At 40.6% G+C, this 21,917-nt stretch overlaps 1 protein-coding gene across 10 annotated transcripts in view; it reads right to left on the bottom strand.

Annotated features, from left to right (window-relative positions):
- TNRC6B (trinucleotide repeat containing adaptor 6B) overlaps window positions 1–21,917 on the bottom strand; it is a 239,739-nt gene that overhangs the window by 113,807 nt on the left and 104,015 nt on the right. The window contains exons 1-2 of one of the 10 annotated variants that reach the window (XM_078076659.1): window positions 13,141–13,516; window positions 10,644–10,781 (exon numbers count right to left, since the gene is read on the bottom strand). The exons of 7 other annotated variants lie outside the window; for them this stretch is intronic. Coding sequence is in view for 1 of the 3 variants with exons in the window: in XM_036078563.2 (XP_035934456.1) it covers window positions 13,141–13,145 (5 nt within the window). In the remaining 2 variants the exon portion in view is untranslated. Of the gene's footprint in view, window positions 1–10,643; window positions 10,782–13,140; window positions 13,517–21,917 lie in introns of those variants that run through there. 2 more of the 10 variants (XM_078076658.1, XM_036078563.2) reach the window with 2 other exon arrangements.

The raw sequence follows: 21,917 nt of genomic DNA, 5'->3' as shown, positions 1-21,917 counted from the left end.
GACCATATGCTAAGGGAACACTGTCACTGTCATGGCCTAGATGACTATCTCTAGATGTAAACTGATGTCTGGGAAACTCTCGTAAGCTCCAGACCCTTATTTCTACCTGCCCAGCTATATTAAATGTCCAGCAAACACCTAAAATATGTCCAAAGTAAAACCACATCCTCTCAGACCCCATCATCCTCACCCTACTACATACTCAAAATCCCTCCTCTACCCACTGAACACCCAAGCCAACTCATGGCATCACTCACCCTCCCAGCCTGGGCCTTACCTACAACTCCTCCCTTTCTGATCATAAACAATGGATTACAATTCAGCAGTGTCTCCAAAATCTGGTCTTTCCAACTTTACTATCACTACCTTAACTTACATTTTCCGATCGCTCCTCTTGCTTTGACCGGTCACAATCTCTCCCCCCTCCATCACATCCTCAACCTGGAGATCAAGTGAAGCAAAGCTGATTTTTTTAACTGCTTCCTACAAGATGAAATCCAAATTTCTTAGAACACTCAAAGGCCAACCAAACCTTGCACTCTCGCTCAGACAGCCTGCCCTTGTGTCCTGCTAGTATCTCACCATCTCCCACCCTTGCCCAGTCCCTAACTCCTTGTCTTTGCTTACACTCTCTCCTCTGCCTAAAATGCTGACAATAAAACTAACGAAAACGGTAGCTAACACTGACTCCAAGCAATATGCTAAACACTTCAAATGTGTTCTCATTTAATCCTCATAACTATTCTTTGAAGTAGGTGCTATCATTACTCCTCATTTTACCGGTGAGAAAAGCTGAGGCATTCAGATAATACTCGCCCAACACTGGGCTGATCTAACCACACGGCCGTCCGGACTTCAGAACCTGAGTTCTTAACCACTACACTAGAGTGGCCCTGATTTACTGACCATCCCTTCCACCAAGTGGTTCCTAATTACCCTTTAAGACACAGCTCAAATGCTCCCTCTTTGGTGGGACTTCCCCAGTGCCCTAGGCCTCTCTTCCCATCCTCCAGGGTCCCCAGGCATCATGCTTTTATCTTTATTACAGGCAGCCTCACTGGTTGAGTCCCAAAGATAAGTCAGGTTGTTTTTATCTTTGTATTCCCAGCACTATACAGCATCTGACACATAAACACTTAGGTAATAAACAAACTCTTCCAAGTGCACAGAACCTGCAACAAATACTGCTCAAACTCAAGTCTACCCTCCATGTTACTGCTCCCGAACACCCTCTACTGCTAACCGCAACCTCTCCCCTTATCCTCACCCACCCCAGGCCTCCTCCATGCTGAAGAGGCAAAGCCCTTGCTGGGGCTGCCACTCCCACAACCAGCTGATAGCATTATCACTGCCAAGCAGGGCCCGTGAGCTGCTGGCCGTTCACCCCTTGATTATAAAGTGCACCTAAGAAGCACTTTCTCTGGCTGAAGAAAGACAACGGGGACTTTTGATGTCGGGCTGCCAGATTTAAGGTCTTGGTCATTTAAAATGCTTAAGTGGGATGGTGGACATAAAAATGTAAATAATAGGACAAAATCTGCCATGGACATTATTCATAACTCATAAAGAGCCAACAGGCTGACAAAAATGTACACAATATTATTTAGTTCTGTGATCTACCTGTCACTTTTACATAATCACCATCATTATATATTTCATTAAATCAGATAAACTTTGCTAGAGGTTTTGATTACTTTAGATGCTACAACTGCTCAGCACCTAATGGAATTGGCTTGTTTTCTTAAAGTAGAATGGTTACTTGCTTACAGTATGTGCTGAGGGAACAAAGTAATTTTTTAAAAAGTATGAGTCAGTGAAATCATCACCACTGTAGCCAGTAAATAAGAATGAAGGAAGATAGTCCCAGAACTTGAAGTAAGGTTTATTCCTATGAGTGAGGCTAATAAAAACCAAGAAGTACACAGTTAATTGTAACACATGCTAAGTGATGGTCTATAATTAGGATGTGGTTCCCAAATGCTGAACTTTTAGTACCTGTGCTGATCTATATTTCCTATGTAATGGTTTTCATAAAGCTATATTCAACTTAATGAGATGTCTCTTATTCTGAGACCTTCCATTCAACTGTTTGTTAAAATGTTTTTTCTTTGAAACAATGGTAATAAATGGTGAGTTTTTAAAAAATGCCTTTACCTGGCAAATTTAAAACTGGTAACTCACTTGGCTCCCAGTACTGCTTTTTACAATGTTACAGTTCCCTGGAACCCAAGTCTGGGAACCCACCATGCAAGAGTGTCTGAAGGGACTTGGGCCAAATACAGCCTGTGTGACAAGGACAGAGTTTTAGAAAGGAATAACCAAAACGGAAAGCTAATGATGCATTTCCTTAAACTGTGTCTAGAAAACCAAAAACCAAAAACCTGGTACTTTAAGATTTTATATAAACACATTACTTAGGATTCCAATGCACATTAGCATCTTAAAGACTCTAAGTCCTGTAGTGAGCAAAAACCAGTTTAATTCAGAATTCAGAAAGGAACTTTTTTTTTTTTGCAAGCAAACCTATTAGTACCCCAACAAACAGTGGGAAATCCATAACTTATCAAAGGTATTAAAGTGTGTGTGAAAACAGAGTGTGTTTCCTGTTTTTTAATAGCAGAGATACATCTTTATGAAACCTGAAAAGGGGGCAGGAAAGCGCTCTGCCCCCTCCAAAGATGAGTATGGCAGTGTTTTCTGTGGGGGCTTTTCCAAGACAGAATATATAATCTGGTAAAAGGGTGTTTTGTACTTAAAGTTCTCTAAAATCTAGAGGAAAATCATATCTCCATTCTTCAATATGGTCAACTCTTTTTTGATCTAAATGGAATGCTCTGGGCATTCTGGTCATCAAAAATATCCATCTCCCACACAGTGAAGTAACAAATTAACATTTTAAAAAATCGCCTATGAATATGGTCGGTGTGATAACTGAGTGGACTGATACATTTGATTCTCAAGACCAGCAAAACTGGAATATGATGTCTCATGGTGGTTCCCTAAAACCTCTCTAAACCTCAGTGAGACAACCCTTAGTGGATCATTAAATCAAATTAGTGGGTTGGGATCAGCTTTTTTGGTTTGAGGTTTTTTTTTAAGATTGATTGATTTATTTGAGAGAGCGAGAGCACAAGCAGAGGGAGGGGCAGAGGGAGAGGGAAAGAATCTCAAGCAGACTCCCCGCTGCTCTATCTCAGGACTCTGAAATCATGACCTGAGCCAAAATCAAGAGTCAGATACTTAACCCACTGCCAACCAGGCACCCCTGGGTTGTTTCTGTTTGTTTGTTTTTAACAAAACAGACTTGAATAGAATATATCAGAATACATTACACATAGTAGCAGAAAGTCAATACTTTTGCTTCTGTGTATACATTCAAGTATGTACAGAGCCTCAATGCAAATGGTGTTTCTTACTGCAGAGCCAAACAAAAAGTTTGAAAGCCACTGTTTGAAGTTACCCAATTATCTATCTAACTTCAGCTTATAGATAGGAACTTCTTGGCATAAAAAGAACAGCAAGTATTTTCTGTAAGCAAAGGAGTAAAAGAAACAATGGCACCGAGAGGTACAAGACGCTGTTCTGGGCTCCCGGGAGGAGGGGGAGGGATCTTTTGCTAGGTCTCCGGCTTTATTACAGCAGTCAAGGGCATTACTTAAACCCACCACTATTCTATTCAGTCTGGTTTTTTGTTTGTTTTTAAAGATTTTATTTATTTTATTTGACAGAGAGAGAGGGAACACATGCAGGGGGAGTAGGAGAGAAAGAAGCAGGCCCCCCACGGAGCAGGGAGCCTGATGCAGGGGCTCAATCCCAGGACCCCGGGATCATGACCTGAGCCGAAGGCAGACGCTTAACAACTGAGCCACCCAGGCACCCCTTCAGTCTGGTTTTTACAAAGGCATAAATGGATAACCAAAATGCACTTCTAAAGGAAAACAAAAATGTAAAGGATTAATTTCCATACTGATTAAAAACAAAACAAAACACAGGGCTTCACAGAATAGCTGACATCTCAAACTCTTACAGGGCACTTCACAGAAAAATAAGCTCCCCTATGTCCACTGAAATGAAACTGCAGCAACCAAAAACCACTGCCTACTCTCCAGTGTTAGCAAAGTTTGTTTGGTTCCAACCACAATTCAAGATAATTTCTATCTTTACTGGTTATTACTTAAAAGGTCTAATTAGTAACTACAAAGCAATGAGATGATTTAATAAAAATCTTTCACCCTACTTTTTACAAACCACTCATATTTAGTAAATATTATACTAGCCCAGGATGGCAAGAAATACAAAATGAGTTTAACAGTGTAAGACCAAACAGCCTGCATATTACCGAAGTGAGGTACACGCACAAAATAATTAGCCCTTTGGCACTCCTTCCCCCCCCTCAAAAACCTCCACCTACGCTAGATGGCTGGGACCACTGACTGAAAGCTTCCAAGAACACTCAAGTTCTAATTTCATATCTCCCTGCCTGGAGCCACCACCAACCCACTAACTCCAAAATTCAACAAGGCCAAAACGGGGGCAGGAATACTCCCATCTCTCCAACTGAATCTGCTTTTCAACGTAAGCCTCTGCACCTACCAATTCTGAAATACGACACAAACTGGCATGTTTAAGAACTTCTACCAATATACCATCCTGTTGACCTTAGCCAAAACAATTTTTTTAATTTCTGTTTTAAATTTTGGCATCTGTGCAATTCCATAAAAACACAAAGTTCACCTCCTCACATGCAAAGTTAGGATTTGACCCTTCCAATTCTAAAAATTCCACTAGCAGAACCCCACATGTGTTCTAAGAAATACCGGTCCTATGGAATGCGTTGTAATGGTAAGAATGCTTTATGATGCTTTGGCTATTTTCAAAATGTGCATTAACTGTAAGGTAACCCATTTACTTTGCAATAACCCCGCGCTGTCCAATATGGTAGCCACACACGGCTAGTGTGCACCTGTAACAGGACTGGTGCGACTGAGAAATGGGATTTTCAACTGTACATTTAGTTCAAGTATTTAAAATTTAAAGTTGATACTCATTTCCATTACTGGAAAACTTTCTGTATGTTTGGAAAAACTTGGGTATGTGGGTGTACTTTTTCAACTGTAAATTTTATGAAATCTAAATACAGATCAAGTTATTTCCAATGAAAATTTCATGTTCAAACTGAAATGTGTTGTAAGTATAAAATACGTACCAGATTTCAAAGACTTAGTATGAAAAAAAAAGAATGTCAAACATCTAATTTTAAGTATTTAAATATTTAAGTACTTTAAAATTGATTTCATGTTAAATTGATAATATTTTGCACATATTTGGTTAAATAAAGTATACATTGTTAAAATTATTTTCACCTGTTGCTTTTACTTTTTTAATGTAACTCCTGGAAAATGTAAACTAACACATGACTCACATTCCATTTCTTTTTTTTTTTTTTAAAGTTTATTTTATTTAAGCAATCTCTATATCCAACATGGGGCTAGATCTCAGGACCCCAAGATCAAGAGCCACATGTTCTACTGGCTGAGGCAGCCAGGCGTCACTCACATTCCATTTCTACTGGATGGTGCTGGAGTAACCTCATGATTCCCAAACCTTTCCCACCGGAACACCTCCCAACACTAGGTTTGGGAACGCTGCCGTCACCACATACTGTTGTTCCTGTTGACCACATCTGAGATTGAGAAGTCCTTCCCTCCTCTTCAGCAACTATTCCAAACTGTCCCACACAATCACCTTCCTTTTAATCCTTTCCCAGGTCCTCTTTCTCTTCCTGTCCCCAAGGACCTATTCTCAGTTCTCTTTTCCATTCTCTACACTTTCATGCTGAGCTCATCCACTTGCTTGGCGTCAGCTATCACGTCTATGTGGATGACTTCCAATCCTTTATCTCCACTTCTGACCTCTTTCTCAAGCTTCAACTTCACACTGCCAGCTGCCTGCTCAACAGCTGCCTCTGGGAGTCCCACTGCCTTCTTAAATTCAGGATGTGTGACCTGGAGTACATCTTCACTCCTGAAGATTCCCACCATCACCTTGAAGTCCCAAAGTCCCTGGTCCCTCTTCTAGCTACACCACAGCACTCTCAGAGCAGACCCTTTCTTAACAGTCCCTTTTTACCGTAACTGGCCTGCCCGACTCGAAATTACCCCCAAGTCCTCTGCCCCATTGCCATTTAGCATTCTCAGAAACCACTTTGAACACACTGCTATCATATTTTCAACAAGTCCCGTCTGTCTGCCATCCAAACTACAAGCAATTCAAACTACTGAGCACGTGTCCCAGCTCCCCTATACAGCTCTGAGCTCCCATCAATTCTCCCTGGACATAACTAATCCTCCAGCAGGACTGGTCTGCACTCTACACAATTCTGACCAACCTTTTAGGCTTAGCTCAAATACATGGTACTCATAAAGCCTTCGATGATCAACCCAACCAAAATTAGTCTTTCTCTTCCCTCAAACTCCTTTGGTATTTCTAATGGCAACCATCATGGTAATGGGAATATGTGGTCTTAACTTCTTTATAAAATAGTGTCCCCTTAACAGCATCCAACAGCACCTTGCACTGCATGTTGCCATCTTTGGACATCTTACCAAAGAAATCAACTTTTTAAAAAGGAAAATGCTGGAGGACTTGGGACTACTGACTATTCTCAAATCTTTATCTCCAGACAGATATCTAATTGCTCCAGACCTTCATCTGGATGTCTCAAAATTCAGTAACTCCAAAACTGAGCTCATAATCTCAAACCCACACCTGTCTCCTAAATGGACCCCTACTCAGCAAATGATACCACCATCCCATCAGTAGCCCAGGCCAGAGACATAGGCATCACCTTTAATTTCCCCATACTCAGCACTCAGGTCCTGTGAAATCTTCTTCCTAAATGTCTCTGGATTTACCTACTTCTTCCCACCTCTGCTGCCAGTTCAGGCCACCATTACCTGGGATGCCTGCAATACTATTTGCTCTTATACTCAACTCTCCAGCCATTTCCCACCGTGCAACCAGAGTCATCTTTCAAAAACCCAATCTAAGCAGGTGACATTCCTGCTGAAGACCCTTTAATTGTTCTTAAGATCAAGACTTCCAAAGATGGCTTACAGACCTTCTGCATCTGGCCAGTGTTTATCTTTACAGCTTTGCTTTTCATTTCCCAGATCATCTCTTTCCGTATGTACATCACGCTCCAACCATGTCCAAGCACTCTATATGCACTTCTCCAAGTGCGCCAATGTCCTCTCTTGCCTCAGGGCCCTTGCACAAGCTGGTCCCTCTATTTGGGTTGGATGTCCCTCCCTTGTAATCATCCAACACTCTGAGCACTGGCCAGCCTCCTTGTATTTCTATTCTTTCTAACTTCAGCAATGGTACCAGGAGAAAATCTTCACACTACTCCTATACTAGCACTTACCTCAATAACCAGCATGTAATAGGTACTCAATAATTATTTGCTGAATGAGTAAACAGATAATAGTTTTCTGAGTTTTGGGGCACCTGGGTGGCTCAGTCGTTGGGCATCTGCCTTCGGCTCAGGTCATGATCCTGGAGTCCTGGGTTTGAGTCCCGTGTCGGGCTCTCTGCTCAGTGGGAAGCCTGCTTCTCTTTCCCACCCCCAGTTTGTGTTCCCTCTCTCCATCAAAATAAATAAATAAAATCTTGAAAAAAATAGTTTTCTGAGTTTTTTTAAAAACAAATTCCAGGGGCGCCTGGGTGGCTCAGTCAGTTAAGCGTCTGCCTTCGGCTCAGGTCACAATCTCAGGGTCCTGGGATCAAGCCCCACGTCGGGCTCCCTGCTCAGTGGGACGCCTGCTTCTCCCTCTGTAGCTCTCCCTGCTTGGGCTCTCTCTTTCTCTGTCAAATAAATAAATAAAATCTTTAAAACAAATTTTTTTTTTTAAATTCCCAAGTCAATTATTAAAGAGGGCACGTTCTGCATGGAGCACTGGGTGTTATACGCAAACAATGAATCATGGAACACTGCATCAAAAACTAATGATGTAATGTATGGGGGTTAATAGAACATAATAATAAAAAATAAATAAAATAAATAAAAATTCTCAAGTCAATGAATGAAAGCCATTTCTAGGACATCTATATTTATTTGACAGCATTGTATAAAGTGGCAATTGACCTAAGTTTTTATTTTACCTGTCTGTGGAATCAAAACTATTAATAGTTTCATTAAATAAACAGAATTTACAGGTACAGGCTCAGAATAATCACAATGAAGGAAAAAACACTGTATTTTATGTTCTCCCTTGTCTTGTAAACTTGGGACCAACTCATCTGAAACTGTTGAGAACCTTTTGATGCAAAACACAGAGTGTATGAAAAGCAGCCAAGCAAATGTGGATACATCACAGAAGCAGAGCCTGCAGGAAACTGGAGAGCACGAAGAGACGACATCAGACCCTAGGAATGTAGGTAGGGACTTTTTAATAAAAAGAAAAGGCTCAGCACTACTCCTGTCCTTATCCAGGCTGAAGCTCAGTGCAATCGGTGCAAACATTTCATGATCCTGTGAGCCAGGAGAAAGAATGGAGGCATCTGTGGGGCCATAAAAGTCTTTCTGGTTTATTTAACAAAGGGAGATAGAGCAAAGGGGAAGGAAATACTTACTAAGCAAGGCAACTAGGTGTCAGCTCTTACATACATTTCCTTTATGGTTCACAACAGTGTATGATCCCCATTTTACTGATGAAGAAACAGGGACTTACGGTCACATCGCTGGTCCTGTGACCTTATACTCCAGTCTAACTCAAACACATTTTTATTGAACATTCACTCTTGTTAAGCCCAGTTCTAGATCCTGGGGATTGAGCAACAAGCAAAACAAAATCTGCTCTCAGGAAAGCGTATGGTTTTGTGGGGAATGATGCATCATACACAAATAATGTAATTTCAGATAGTGACACAATTAAGGGATATTAAAATGGTAAAAGTGAAGGATGTGGGAGAGTAACTAAGGAGGTAACTTAGGTTGCAAGGTTCGCAGGGATTATTTAAAAGATAATTTTGAGGAGATACTTTTGCATGGCTAAAGAAAATGGAGAATAAAGTGACTATCTTGTCCAACCTTAAATGGAAATCTCTGGCACTATCAGAAGCAAAAATTACCATTCATTTCCTGATTCTCAGCAAAGAGACTATGAGGTGAAAGGAGCTATAGTGTTATCCTAGTCCTAACCCAAAGCGATCGGTTAGATAGTCACCAGATGGAGAATATTTCCACATGAACCAAGGGGCTGTTCAGGGCGATGGGCTGACCAAATTAATTCTTAGATCCCCCAGGACCTACAATAGCACCCAACACATGCCAGGGCATAATAAATGACTGCTGAATGAATATATGAAGGAAGGAAGAAAAGAAAATGTTAAAATGTCACTGTCGTGGGTTAAATCCCTTTTCAGGCCAAGTGGCTTTAATTCACCCCAGTCCACTTCACCACCAGCCTCAACCACAAGAGGGTGAGAGAAGGTGATTGGTGTAAATCCACGAACAATACTGTACTAGGAAACAATTAGCAATATGCTGCCCCCTCCCCAACCAAAAGTGGTCAGAAACCCCATCTTTAAATCACAAGTTACACTTAATGAAAATCTAATACCCAAATGATGACCAAAAATGAGTAATTATTTAGCTGCTTAAATAAGGGCTCTCCTAATGCAGGTCCTCAGGATACTTCTGTATCAGGTACCTGTTCTAACGACAGCACACACAGCACAAGTTGTGATGGCCTCTTTATCTGATTATCTTCCCTGCTAGGTTGGTACTTCTTGAGGGCAGGAACAAAGTACATTCATCCGTATCGCCTCAGGGCCTTGTCCAGTTTAAACTGAAGAACCATGATTATGCTAAGTTAGAAAAATTAAATTTCTCCAAAACATTTCCGTCATGGGGCATATGGGTAGGGTGAGGCCCACCCACTACTATTGTTATCTGCTGAGCCTTCTCTATAGAACCTGAAGGCCTCATCATCACACATCACTCTTTCAGCTTCTCTTGCACAGGTGAAGAACTGGAAAAGCCTTAGAAGACTCTGCTTCAATTTTTAGAAATTTATTTTTAAAGGATGGCCCTCGTGGTGACAAAGAACAAACGGCCATTCAAAGCCAAACAAGAGTTGAGTTTGCCACTAAATATAAAAGATGCCGATGCTTCCTTTCTGGCACCCAGATGGAAGGACAGAACAGTTTAAAAATAAGATACCACTTCTGATAGATTAGCGCTACCAATTTTTGTGATGTTTCAGTAAAATCTTAATAATGAATCTGTGACATTTCTTTCTGAGACAGGGCAGGGTTGTGAATAATGACATTATTATAGTATCACAAGTAGACCCAGCATAAGGAAATATGGATGGCAGGGGGCATCTTAAGTAAGAATTATATTCGTTTTCTCCAGTAAGGAACATCCTCTGCATTCGCCGTCTCGTTTTTAAAAACCATAACATCCAAGTTCTAATATCCCTGGGTTCTGCTCTTCGTAACATCAGCCACATCTCTAAAGTTTTTAAAGCTTCGTTTCACACTATCAACAGAAAGAAAACTTCAACAAAAGGCACAAATTAAATACTATCCATCTGCACACTTAATTTACTACTCATTTGTATTTGCTTCCGAATTACCATAGTTTTGGCGTGCCATCAGGACTGGCTCTGCAGGAACTTAGATCCAAAATGGCAGCTGAGCTTCTGAAACTCACCAGAGCCATAACGCTTAACATACGTGAAACCAGGTCTTATTTATCTCACTTTTCAACCTGTCTAGGAGAAAAGAATATTTATAAAAACATTTCAAAGACTCAGATGGCATTCTGTTCACGTTCGTTATATCATTCTCCTTCTTGCGGGAGAACAGGCACCCTGCTTTTGGTTCCTCCGCTCCACAAACTGAATTAACCTGCTATTCCCATGTTTACACAGTCCACAAAAACAAGCTAATGGCAAAACATGGAAAGCTTAGGTTTTTCGCACTCTTCTCCTATAAGGCCAACTTAGGAAATGGGTGTAAAATGAATCATCTAACAAGTAAAGCCCCAAATAAGTGCTTTCATTTTCAGAAAAAACAATAATGAGAGCGTTAATTTTCCTTAGGTCCACCACAAAGCAACACTCCCTATCACTATGGTAATTTCTATGTCTTTTCCTCTAAATTCAAGATGTAAAGAAATTTTTAAAGAGACAAATTTGTTCCAGACTACCTCTTTAATGTTTCCAAAGCCCCTCACACAAAAGCTTAACTTACATCACCAAAAGATGTACATTGAATTTAAACTGTCACTTCTCTACTTATTTCCATTACTAATATAATAACATTAATTTTAGAAAAATAATAAAATACTTGCTCTTTAGAGATGGAGAACTTTAATTATCTTTATGTATTCAAATGCAGAGTCTTTTTGTTAAATTAGCGTGAAAGTCCCTTCATCTACACACAATTGGCCCAAAGAAACAGGCCATTTTCAGCACAAGGGGCCAATCCATTTGAACAGTGAATAAAGCTTTTGAAAGCACTACACACCCTCTTCCAGACTGTCAAATTTTCAAAACGGGCCAGCATTTCTTCCATTTTTTTTTTTTAACACTTGCAGGCCCAGCAAGCATCTTATAATTAGATTAATTAAAAAGGAAACAAAAACACTGCTCCCTTCTGATCAAAATTATTCCATTTATGCTTAATTAGCTTTAATCCAAGTCTACATATTTAATGATGGGGATATGACAATTCCACCCATTTGCATATTTTAAATGCCTTTCTAAACTATACTTTGTAACAGATTTAGAAGAACAGTCTCTTTCTCATGCCAGTATGCCACGCATAAATCAGGAGGATACAAATTAGGAAAAAAAAGAAAAAAGAAAAGAAAACAAGGCCTCTCAGAGCCAGGGATGTGCTGAGGGGGTGGGGTAATTTACTCAGGGGTGGGGGCAATTTCCCCGCCACATCACAAACTACGATCCTTTCAGCCCACCAGACGAGAAGCATTACATCACACTCTTACAATGATAGGGGGAGGTGGCTCTGAGAAAGCAAGTTTTCAGCTTTCTTCCCTCCCTGCTCCCAGGCTTTCTAGAATCCTGTACTGGGAGTAATGGAATTTAACTTGAAGGCACCGCACGGTTTCGGGGGTAACAAACATACACATACATAGAGCTATCTATTTACGTGACCCTAAATAACCACTTCAACAATGGATACATGGCCCAAACCGGCAATACACACATACACACACAGATGCTGAATTTGTGCTGAAAAGCCCAGTTCGTCTGTATAAAATTAAACAAAAATTGTAACCCGTGAGAAATGGAGGAGGCCAGTCTACAGGGAAAAGCTGATAAAGAATTCATTCCTAATGGGGTGAAGAGCTGTTTAGATCTTAAAACACCATGTTTACAAGATAGTCCTACCATTTGGTTCAAACCACGATCAAAATAAAAGCGCATCTGGCTGCACATTTGAGAACACACACAGAGACCCAGTGCAAATGAGCGCGCGCAGAGAGGGGTGATCCACACACTGCTTGGGAGGTTTTCAAGCAGGGGAATCTACAAACCCCAAACCTCCTGGTGTTCACTCGCCCCCAGCCTGATGTTTAAAATGTATCAGGTCTTATTTTAGGTTCTACATCTCTCTAGGAAGGATGGCCTAGCTTTAAGGGAGAAAAAAAAAAAAAAGCTTCCCCGTGGTAGTGCTTGCCCTCCCAGATCCTTTGTCGGCCTTAGCAGCCGAAAGAATGCAAACCCATTTATATTTATGCAAATTTTTGCAGCAGATTTAAGGGGGCAGGGAGAGGTCTGTGTTTCTTAAAAACCTCTTTCTAAATATCAAATCTCCAGTTACTCGCAGTTTCATTTATTTGCAAGACAGAAATGATGATGAAAATCTGTATATAAATTAAAAGTGCAATTAAATCACTTCAAAATTTAAATATTCTACCAAGGCTTTTCCATTTCTAAAATGCCGAACCAAAAGTACATCACGGGTCTGATTTACAGATTCACGAAATGTCTGAAGCCAGTCTCCATGCTAGACAAATGTCCATTTGCAACACCACTAGTGAAAACGGTTAGACAAGATCCATATAAATCAATTGGTTTAAAAAAATTGAAAATATTTACCAACCTCATAAAGTGCAGCAGTGCTTAAATCCAGCAAATTGAGGCATACAAGGTAGAAATGGAAATGAAAAAAGGTCCAAAAAATGATTTCTTTTTGTCTATCTGTTTTTTTGTATTTTAAATATTCAGAAACCAGCAGAGACTCTGTCGGCCATTTTGGCTTGAACTAACTCTCTCTCACTCACTCTCCCTCTTGCTCTCTCTCTCCCCCTCTGTCTCTAAAGGAAGCAGCTTTTTGTGACCTTCAAATAGAGGCGGATCATGTGACTTCGGGTAGGTTTGTCAATCAGGAAAGGGGAGGGAGCTGGGGTTGAAACTGCCTTAAAGGGAAAGCAGCCCTTTTCCACTCACTTTCATTTGTGAAAGGCTGTTATCTCATACTCTCCGCCTACACACACTGAATGTGAAAGTGGCAACAGCATAAGGGTAACAGATGAACAAAATATAAAAACCTTTATTGGTTTATAGAAATATGCTCAGTTGCTAACGATTCTTGCAGATCCTGGAGCTTGGCTTGCTTGCTACAGTTATTCTCTAGTTGTTTGGGCAAGCATGGGCTGGCAAACTGCTCTTTAAAAGGGGGCTTAAACAATGCTTTAGCCAAACAAGAGACTAGTTTTTAAAGATTAAAGTGAGGGCGCCTGGGTGGCTCAGTCGGTTAAGCGGCTGCCTTCAGCTCAGGTCGTGATCCCAGGGTCCTGGGATCGAGCCCCGCATCGGGCTCCCTGCTTGGTGGGGAGCCTGCTTCTCCCTCTCCCTCTGCCTACTTGTTCTCTCTATCTCTGTCAAATAAATAAATAAAATCTTTAAAAAAAAAAAAAAGAGTTTAAAGATTAAGGTGAAATACAGGGCACAACTGATCTCTGACAAGCTCCTAAAATGCAAAGGAGAAGACTAAAAGGAAATATACCCAAGTATAAACGGAACCTGGCAATTCAGAGAGGTTAAGTGACTTATCTCAAATCACACAGCTAGACAGAAGCAGCACAGGGACTGGTTTCCCAACTGAAGTCCACATGTATTGTTTTGGGTGTATGTGTGTTTGATACCTCCTCCCCCAACCCCAAACAAAAACCATGCTGCAGCGTTAGCAAGCTGACTGCCTCTAGGATAGGCCAGATTCCAGCCATCTTTAATCCCTTCTCCCACCTGAGGAAGTAGCTCTGCAGCTGACAAGAGTAAGCATGAAATTTAAAACCTACCTGCTTTCCCCATCCCTAAGTCCCTTCTTCTGGCTATATGCATTCTCAATTTATACCCACCTAAGAAACCCATGCTGGGTTTGTGTCTCTAGCCCTGGGGCTAACAGGCTGTGCAAGCTTAGGTGGGCAAATCCCTTTACCTCCCCAGGCTCAGTTTTCTGACTGGAATGTAGACTGGACATTACTAGATGGTATCTTTGGTTCCTTTCCTCTCGAAAACTCTGCACTTGGCTTCTTTCTTTTAGCAGTTCTGTTCATCTTATCCTTGCCATCTCAAAAGTCATTACCCCAGGAAGGCCTTCTTAACCCTTCCAGTAGAGACCAGGCCTTCCTATTCAACACTCCCATAACATCCTTTACTGCTTCTTTATAACATTGATCAGAGTCGCAATTTATTGTTTGCGTAAGAATTTGCCTATTGTTGATCTTCCTCAGTGTGTGTAAGGACAAACACCACATCTTCCTTCACTGCTGTCTGAGGCCCCACATAGTTGGTGAATAAATGAATGAATGAATGACTTGGACTTCTATTCAGAAGTGCTGGACAGGAGGAGATCTGCCACCCAAATATAAAGAATGGAAGTCACATCATTTCCAGAAACTCACCTCCATCTGTTTGTTCTAAGGACTGCTTTGGAAATAAAGTAACTAAAATAGACAGAGCAGGCAAAAGTGCCCTGTGACTCAAAACTCCATCTATCTCTATAAACCAAAACTAGTGGGATCCACAGTGTGAGTCTCCCAAATGAACGAGGCTGACCAAGTGTAATCTGACATGCCATCCAGCAGAGAACCCATGGATTCTGTAAGCCTGGCATTCCTCGAAAAGGAACCTATGAACCCTCCCTAAATCCCACACGTTTGTCATCCTGGGCTTCTGGGTCTTCATACAGCCTTCCTCCCTTGCTTTTTCCACTCCGACAGAAGAACAGGAAAGGAGCTGTTTCAGGGCAGGCGGAGCCAATGCCTCAATGATCTGGCGGCTTGAATATTTATGGTGTAAAAGGCTTCCACTGTCTTCTCGCAGCCCGGAGTGGAGCAAAAGCCAGGACCCAGACTGACAATTGAGATGTAGGCAAAAGCAGGAAACTCCTTGGATGGAAATTTTGAATATTTAGTCTATTTTTATCCTTCCAATACCTTCCAGATGAGTTACGGAAAGCTTACTTATGTGGAGCACGCTCAACATGTTAAAATGCATGGAGACTATACAGCTGCCTTGTTTTAATTTGTGATGGACATGGTTTCTTTATAATTTTGCTAAGTCTCCATTCCCCAATGCAGAATATTATTGTATAAATATGTATGTGTGTGTGTGTTACCTTGTAAGTGTTAAACAAGCTGCATGAAAAGCCAGAAAACATAAACACATTTAGAAACAAAACATTAATTCTATTTTCAAACAATATAATCAATATGTTTTCTTCAACCTCTAGACAGCTTTGTTTTGTGAGATACCTCTAACCTTAAAGCAATTAGTCCACTTGCTTATCTGAAGAAATAGCTGAAATAAACACATTATTTTCATGTATTTCCAGACATTTTGGGCTTTGTGATATATTTGCTGTACTTTTTCACACTAACCATTAACCAGTGTTTTTAAACTGTGCTATTATAATATGAGGATACAAAGTAACAAAAAAGTTTACTTTTTTTTTTTTTAAAGATTTTATTCATTTATTCATGAGAGACAGAGAGAGGCAGAGGGAGAGGCAGGCTCCCTGCAGGGAGCCCGATGGGGGGCCCAATCCCAGGACCCTGGGATCATGACCTGAGCCAAAGGCAGACACTCAACTGACTGAGCCACCCAGGTGCCCCAAAGGCTTACTTTTTTAAACAAATAAACCAGAACTTATACACTCATATGTGTTATCTTTCAAAGTTGGCACCTTGGTGACAATATACTAAAATATTTTTTTTTTTTTTTAAAGATTTTATTTATTTATATGAGAGAGAGAGAATGAGAGAGAGCGAGCACATGAGAGCGGGGAGGGTCAGAGGGAGAAGCAGACTCCCTGCTGAGCAGGGAGCCCGATGTGGGACTTGATCCCGGGACTCCAGGATCATGACCTGAGCCAAAGGCAGTCGCTTAACCAACTGAGCCACCCAGGCGCCCTATACTAAAATATTTTTATTAGGAAACAAGATTAAAAAATAATGAACTGGGGCGCCTGCCTGGCTCAGTTGGTTAAGCGCCTGACTCTTGGTTTCCGCTCAGGTCATGATCTCAGGGTCATGAGATCAAGCAGGAGCCTGCTTAAGATTCTCCCTCTCCCTTTGCCCCTCCCCCCCCCCCCCCCCCCCCGGTCTCTTAAAAACAAAATAGTGATGCCTGGGTGGCTCACTCAGTTAAGTGTCTGCCTTTGGCTTGGGTCATGATCCTGGGGTCCTGGGATCGAATCCTACATCAGGCTCCTTGCTCAAGAGGGAGCCTGCTTCTCCCTCTGCCTGCCACTCCCCCTGCTTGTGTGCTTTCTTTCTCTCACAAATAAATAAAATCTTTAAGAAAGAAAGAAAAGAAAAGAAAGGAAGGAAAAAAGAACTGAACATTTAACTCAACAATCTAGAAAACACGTAACAAACTAAAAAGAAATTTATAATGATAAAATTTATAATGATAAAAGCATAAACATAAAGCAATAGTCAAAGAAGAGTAGACTGAATCAAACCAACACTTTTTTGCTCTAAAAAATATAGGTAGATAATCCTTCGGAAAAATCTGATCAAATTTAAAAAGAGAGAGAGAGAAGTGGTAAATTAACATTAGGGCTCAGAAAGAGGGCATTATAACTACAGATTTGGAGAGTATTTTTCTTTTTAAGATTTATTTATTTTAGAGAGAGGAGCGTGCGCATGAGCAGGGGGAGGGGCAGAGAGAAGGAGAGACAGACGCAGACTCCCTGCTGAGTGTGGAGCCTGAAATGGGGCTCAGTCTCACGACCCCAAGATCATGACCTGAGCTGAAATCAAGAGTTGGACGCTTAACCAACTGAGCCACCCAGGTGCCCCAGAGAGTATTTTTTGTAAATTTAAGAGAATAACACATAACTTCACATCAATAAACTTGAAGATTAAATAAAATGGAGGACAGTCAAGGAAAAGAAAAATTACTAAAATCAACTCAAGAAAAATTATGAAAATAACAATAAAAACCCACAGCAGAAATCTGTAAGATATTCGAAGAAGTAGCCACTAAAACTACATCAGGCACAAATGGTTTTCTGGGTGAATTCTACCAAACTTCTTCTTTTTTTTTTTTTTTTAAGATTTTTATTTATTTGACAGAGAGAGATACAGCGAGAGAGGGAACACAAGCAGGGGGAGTGGGAGAGGGAGAAGCAGGCTTCCCGCGGAGCAGGGAACCTGATGCGGGTCTCAACTGGGATCATGACCTGAGCCGAAGGCAGACGCCCAATGACTGAGCCACCCAGGCGCCCCAATTCTACCAAACTTCTATCAAACAGATAAATTCCATGTCATCCCTACTGTTCCCAAACTTATGGAGACAAAAGGGAAAGCTTCCTAATTTCTTCTATGTGCCTAACTATTCCTGATATCCATCTGGACTGAGACGGTACAAAAAATAAAACTATAGATCAATCTTCACTTGTGAAGACAAATATAAAAATCCTAAGTAAAATATCAACAAATAGAATTCAGCAGTTTTAAGAGAATAGTTCACTATGACCATGGAGGGTTTATACCAACAATGCAAGGATGGTTAAATTACAAAATCTATTAACATAACTTCATTTGTTCAGCAAGTATGTGTAAATGCTTTCTGTGCGTCTGACTCTATGCTAGTTGAGTTAGTGAGCCATACCAGAAGGGTTCCTGTCCATGTGGAGCCAACAGCCTTATGGGAGAAGGAAATCACCGATAAGGAAATTTAAAGTATTTGATGGCACACAGAATAACTGAGGGAGGCTCACTTTAGATAAGGTGGCTAGGGAATGCTTATCTCAGGCGGGACATTTAAGCTGAGTTGAAAAGCAACCCGCTTGAGTTCAAAAAAAAAAAGAGAGAGAGAGAACAAGAGGGAAGATCAGGAGGCTAGGACAGGTGAGCAGGGGAGAAAGATGTGAGATGAACCTGAGGAGGTAGGAGGGGCCAGATCATACTGGGTCTTGCAGGCCACAGTAAGGATTTTCTTCTAAGAATAGTTCCAGACACTATTTTAAAAAATTCTTTAAAAAATTCTCTAATTCTTCTCTAAAGAGAAGAAGAATTTTAAAGCAGGAGACTGAATGGCACTATTTTATCCATTACTCATTTTCCACTTAATGACTAGAGTCTACCAGCTTGTCAGGGGCCTAGGAAAATATTTAGGACCTGAGAAAATATATTTACAAGTCAAAAATACAAAAAGAAAATTATAACTATAAAAATTAATAAATGCTTAAATGTCCTCAAAATATAACAACCCAGGGTTTTCTTTTCCTTTTTCTTTCTAAGAAGGCTCCATGCCTAGCATGGAGCCTAACTCAGGGCCTGATCTCATGACCCTGAGATCAAGACCTGAGCCAGGATCAAGAGTCAGATGCTTAACTGACTGAGCCACCCAGGTGCCCCAAACCCAGGAATTTCATTCACTGTTAAATTTAGGATTTATAAAAATTTTGTTACATTTGAAAACAACTCTCACTTTACAAAAATTCCTAAAAATGCTAACTGTTAAAAATCTCAGGTAATTATAAATTGAATCAGTTATTTGTAGCCAAAACACTTCAGTAGCAAAATTATTAAAATTCTTCAAACATGTGATAGCAAAAATAAATAAAACCACGTTTAATATGGGATGTGGGTACCTTTTAATGGATTTCCTATAAAGTGGGGCAAAGTCTCCAAACCCTCCCCAAGTATGCATTTCTAGGACCCATGGAGCTCTTACCACCATTTTAGGAGAGACAGGATCAGATTTATGTTTTCAAAAGCTCATTCTGGCTCGTACATGGAGAATACACTATAAAGGACCAAGAGCAGAAGCAGAGAGACAAATTGGAAGGCAGCTGTGGCCATCTAAGTGAGGGAGGGACCAGGTGGAGGTGGGAGAGGTGGAGAAAAGTATAAAATATATTTAAAAGGTACAAGTGAGGGGCTCCTGGGTGGCTCAGTTGTTAAGCATCTGCCTTTGGCTCAGGTCATGATCCCAGGGTCCTGGGATCGAGCCCCGCATCGGGCTCTCTGCTCCACGGGAAGCCTGCTTCTCCCTCTCCCACTTGCACTGCTTGTGTTCCCTCTCTTGCTGTGTCTCTCTGTCAAATAAATAAATAAACTCTTCAAAAAAAATTTTAAAAAATTAAAAAAATAAAAGGTACAAGTGATTCTATCATGAGATAAATGGTTGTTGTTATGAATAAAATCTGTGACCATGAAATACAGTAAGGCCAATCAACTCTTTGAAAAATAGGACTCCAAATTCTGGACTCACCATTCATTCATTCAGTCAAGAACCTTTTTGGTTTTTATACAAATTTTAAAGCATCCACCATATATTATATTCTGTACTAAAACCAGGCCCTGGAGTATACAAAGATGATTTTTAACACCCTCAAGGACAGAGGCATAATTAAAATATACTATGGTAGGGGTGCTTGGATGGATCAGTTGGTTAAGCGTCCGACTCATGATTTTGGCTCAGGTCATGCTCTCAGGGTCGTGAGATGGAGCCCCGCATTGGGCTCCGCACTGGGAGTGAAGCCTGCTTGAGATTCTCTCTCTCCCTCTCCCTCTGCCCTTCCCCCTAAAAAATAGCATGGTAAGTGCCATAATTAAAGAACAGAGATAAGACAGTTATGCCATAGGAATACAAAGAAATAACTGCTGGTAGAGTCAAAAAAGATTTCACAGGGGATATGAGATTTTGAACAGAGTCTAAAGAATGAGTAGGAGTTTGCCATGGACAGAACATGAAAAAGGTAAAGACTTTTCTAAGTTTATCAACTTCCAGTACTATCAAATGTTGCCAACGATGAAGGCCGACAAGAAACAATATAAATGTAAGAACTAAGTTTTTCAGGATTCTTAAGCCCAACCAAACGAGAAGGTGGAAACAGTAGCCAAAGCTACACTGGAGTCTCCAACGCAACTAGAATCCCAATATTTGGATTCTAGCTGGAAAACAGAATGTTAGCATTTATACTCTTACTACATTTAGAAATTAAAATGCTAGCAGACCTAATTTTAGGGAACATTAAAAAAATTCTCAAATTCTTTACAACTAAAACTCAAAAATCGAATTTGCAATTTAGAGGAAGAATTCCTTGATACTCCAGGTTGAGTCTGGTGTTCTCCTCTGAGCTTCCTGGCTCCCCGCACACACCTCATGGGTAGCACCTTCATGCCCTATTGCTGGTGTCACCCATTTACTTTGTACTTCCCCTTCTAAACTCTGAGACTCTTAATGGCAGGCTATGTGGCTTTTACTTCTGGATCAAGTACATAGAAGGAATTCAATTAATGTTTGCTGGATGAAGGGCCAAACAAATAAGCAAAGGAATAAACTGGATATGTATGTATGTACATATAAATGGATGAACAGTACGAACCTAAGTATTTACAGGGTGCAAAAGAAGATAACACTTAAAAACCTCTAACTGGAAGAAGATAAAACATGTACACAGGATAGTCAACAAGAAAGTGTAAGATAAATTGTTAACTGTATGGTTCTAGCCTAGGAGACACAGGAGTTAGAAAACAGAGGCGCTACAGACCCGTGGAACTGGACTTCAAAGGAAGGATAGGACCAGAAGGGTCAAAACAGATGCTCAGTGTGAAGCTAAGGAAGCTGAAGCTGCAAGACCCCTCACTTTCATGGGGTCTCCCAAAGCCCTAGGAGGGGTCCTGGCCCAAATGATCTCTCTGCTTTTTTCTGTTGCAATGTGTTTTTTCTTTCTTTTCTTTTTTTAATTGTGGTAAAATACACCTATCATAAAATTTACCATCTTAGCCAGTTGTACAGTTCAATAGTGTTAAGTATATTCACGTTGTTGTGAAACAGATCTTCAGATCTCTAGAGATATTTTATCTTGCAAATCTGAAATTCTATGCCCATTAAACAAATTCCCTCTTTCCTTCCCCCGGTCCCTGATAACCACTATTATTTTCTATCTATATAAATTTGACTACTTTAGATACCTCATTTAAGTGGAATCATCCAGTACTTATCTTTTCATGACTAGCTTATTTCACTTAACATAATATTCTCAAGGTTCATCCACACTGTAGCATGAGACAGGATTTCCTTCTTTTTCATGGCTAATACTCCACGGTACGTATATACCACCTTTTGTTTATCCATTCATCCACCAATGGACCCTTGGGTTGCTTCTGGCCCCTGGCTACTGTGATGAGTGCTTCTTTGAAGATGTGTATGCAAACAGTTCAATTCTTTTGGATACATACCCAGAAGGGGGATTGCTGGATCATGTGATAGTTCTATTTTTAACTTTTTGAGGAATCTCCATACTGTCCTTCCATAGCAGTTATGTCATTTTATAATCCCACCAACAGCATGCAAAGGTTTCAATTTCTCCACATCTTTGCCAACACTTGTTATTTTCTGTTTTTGGTGTTTTTG

This window comes from Halichoerus grypus, chromosome 6, assembly GCF_964656455.1.
Source record: "Halichoerus grypus chromosome 6, mHalGry1.hap1.1, whole genome shotgun sequence".
Lineage (NCBI taxonomy): Eukaryota > Metazoa > Chordata > Mammalia > Carnivora > Phocidae > Halichoerus > Halichoerus grypus.
The sequence above is the reverse complement of the archived record's forward strand: the minus strand, read 5'-3'. Positions and strand labels throughout refer to the sequence as shown.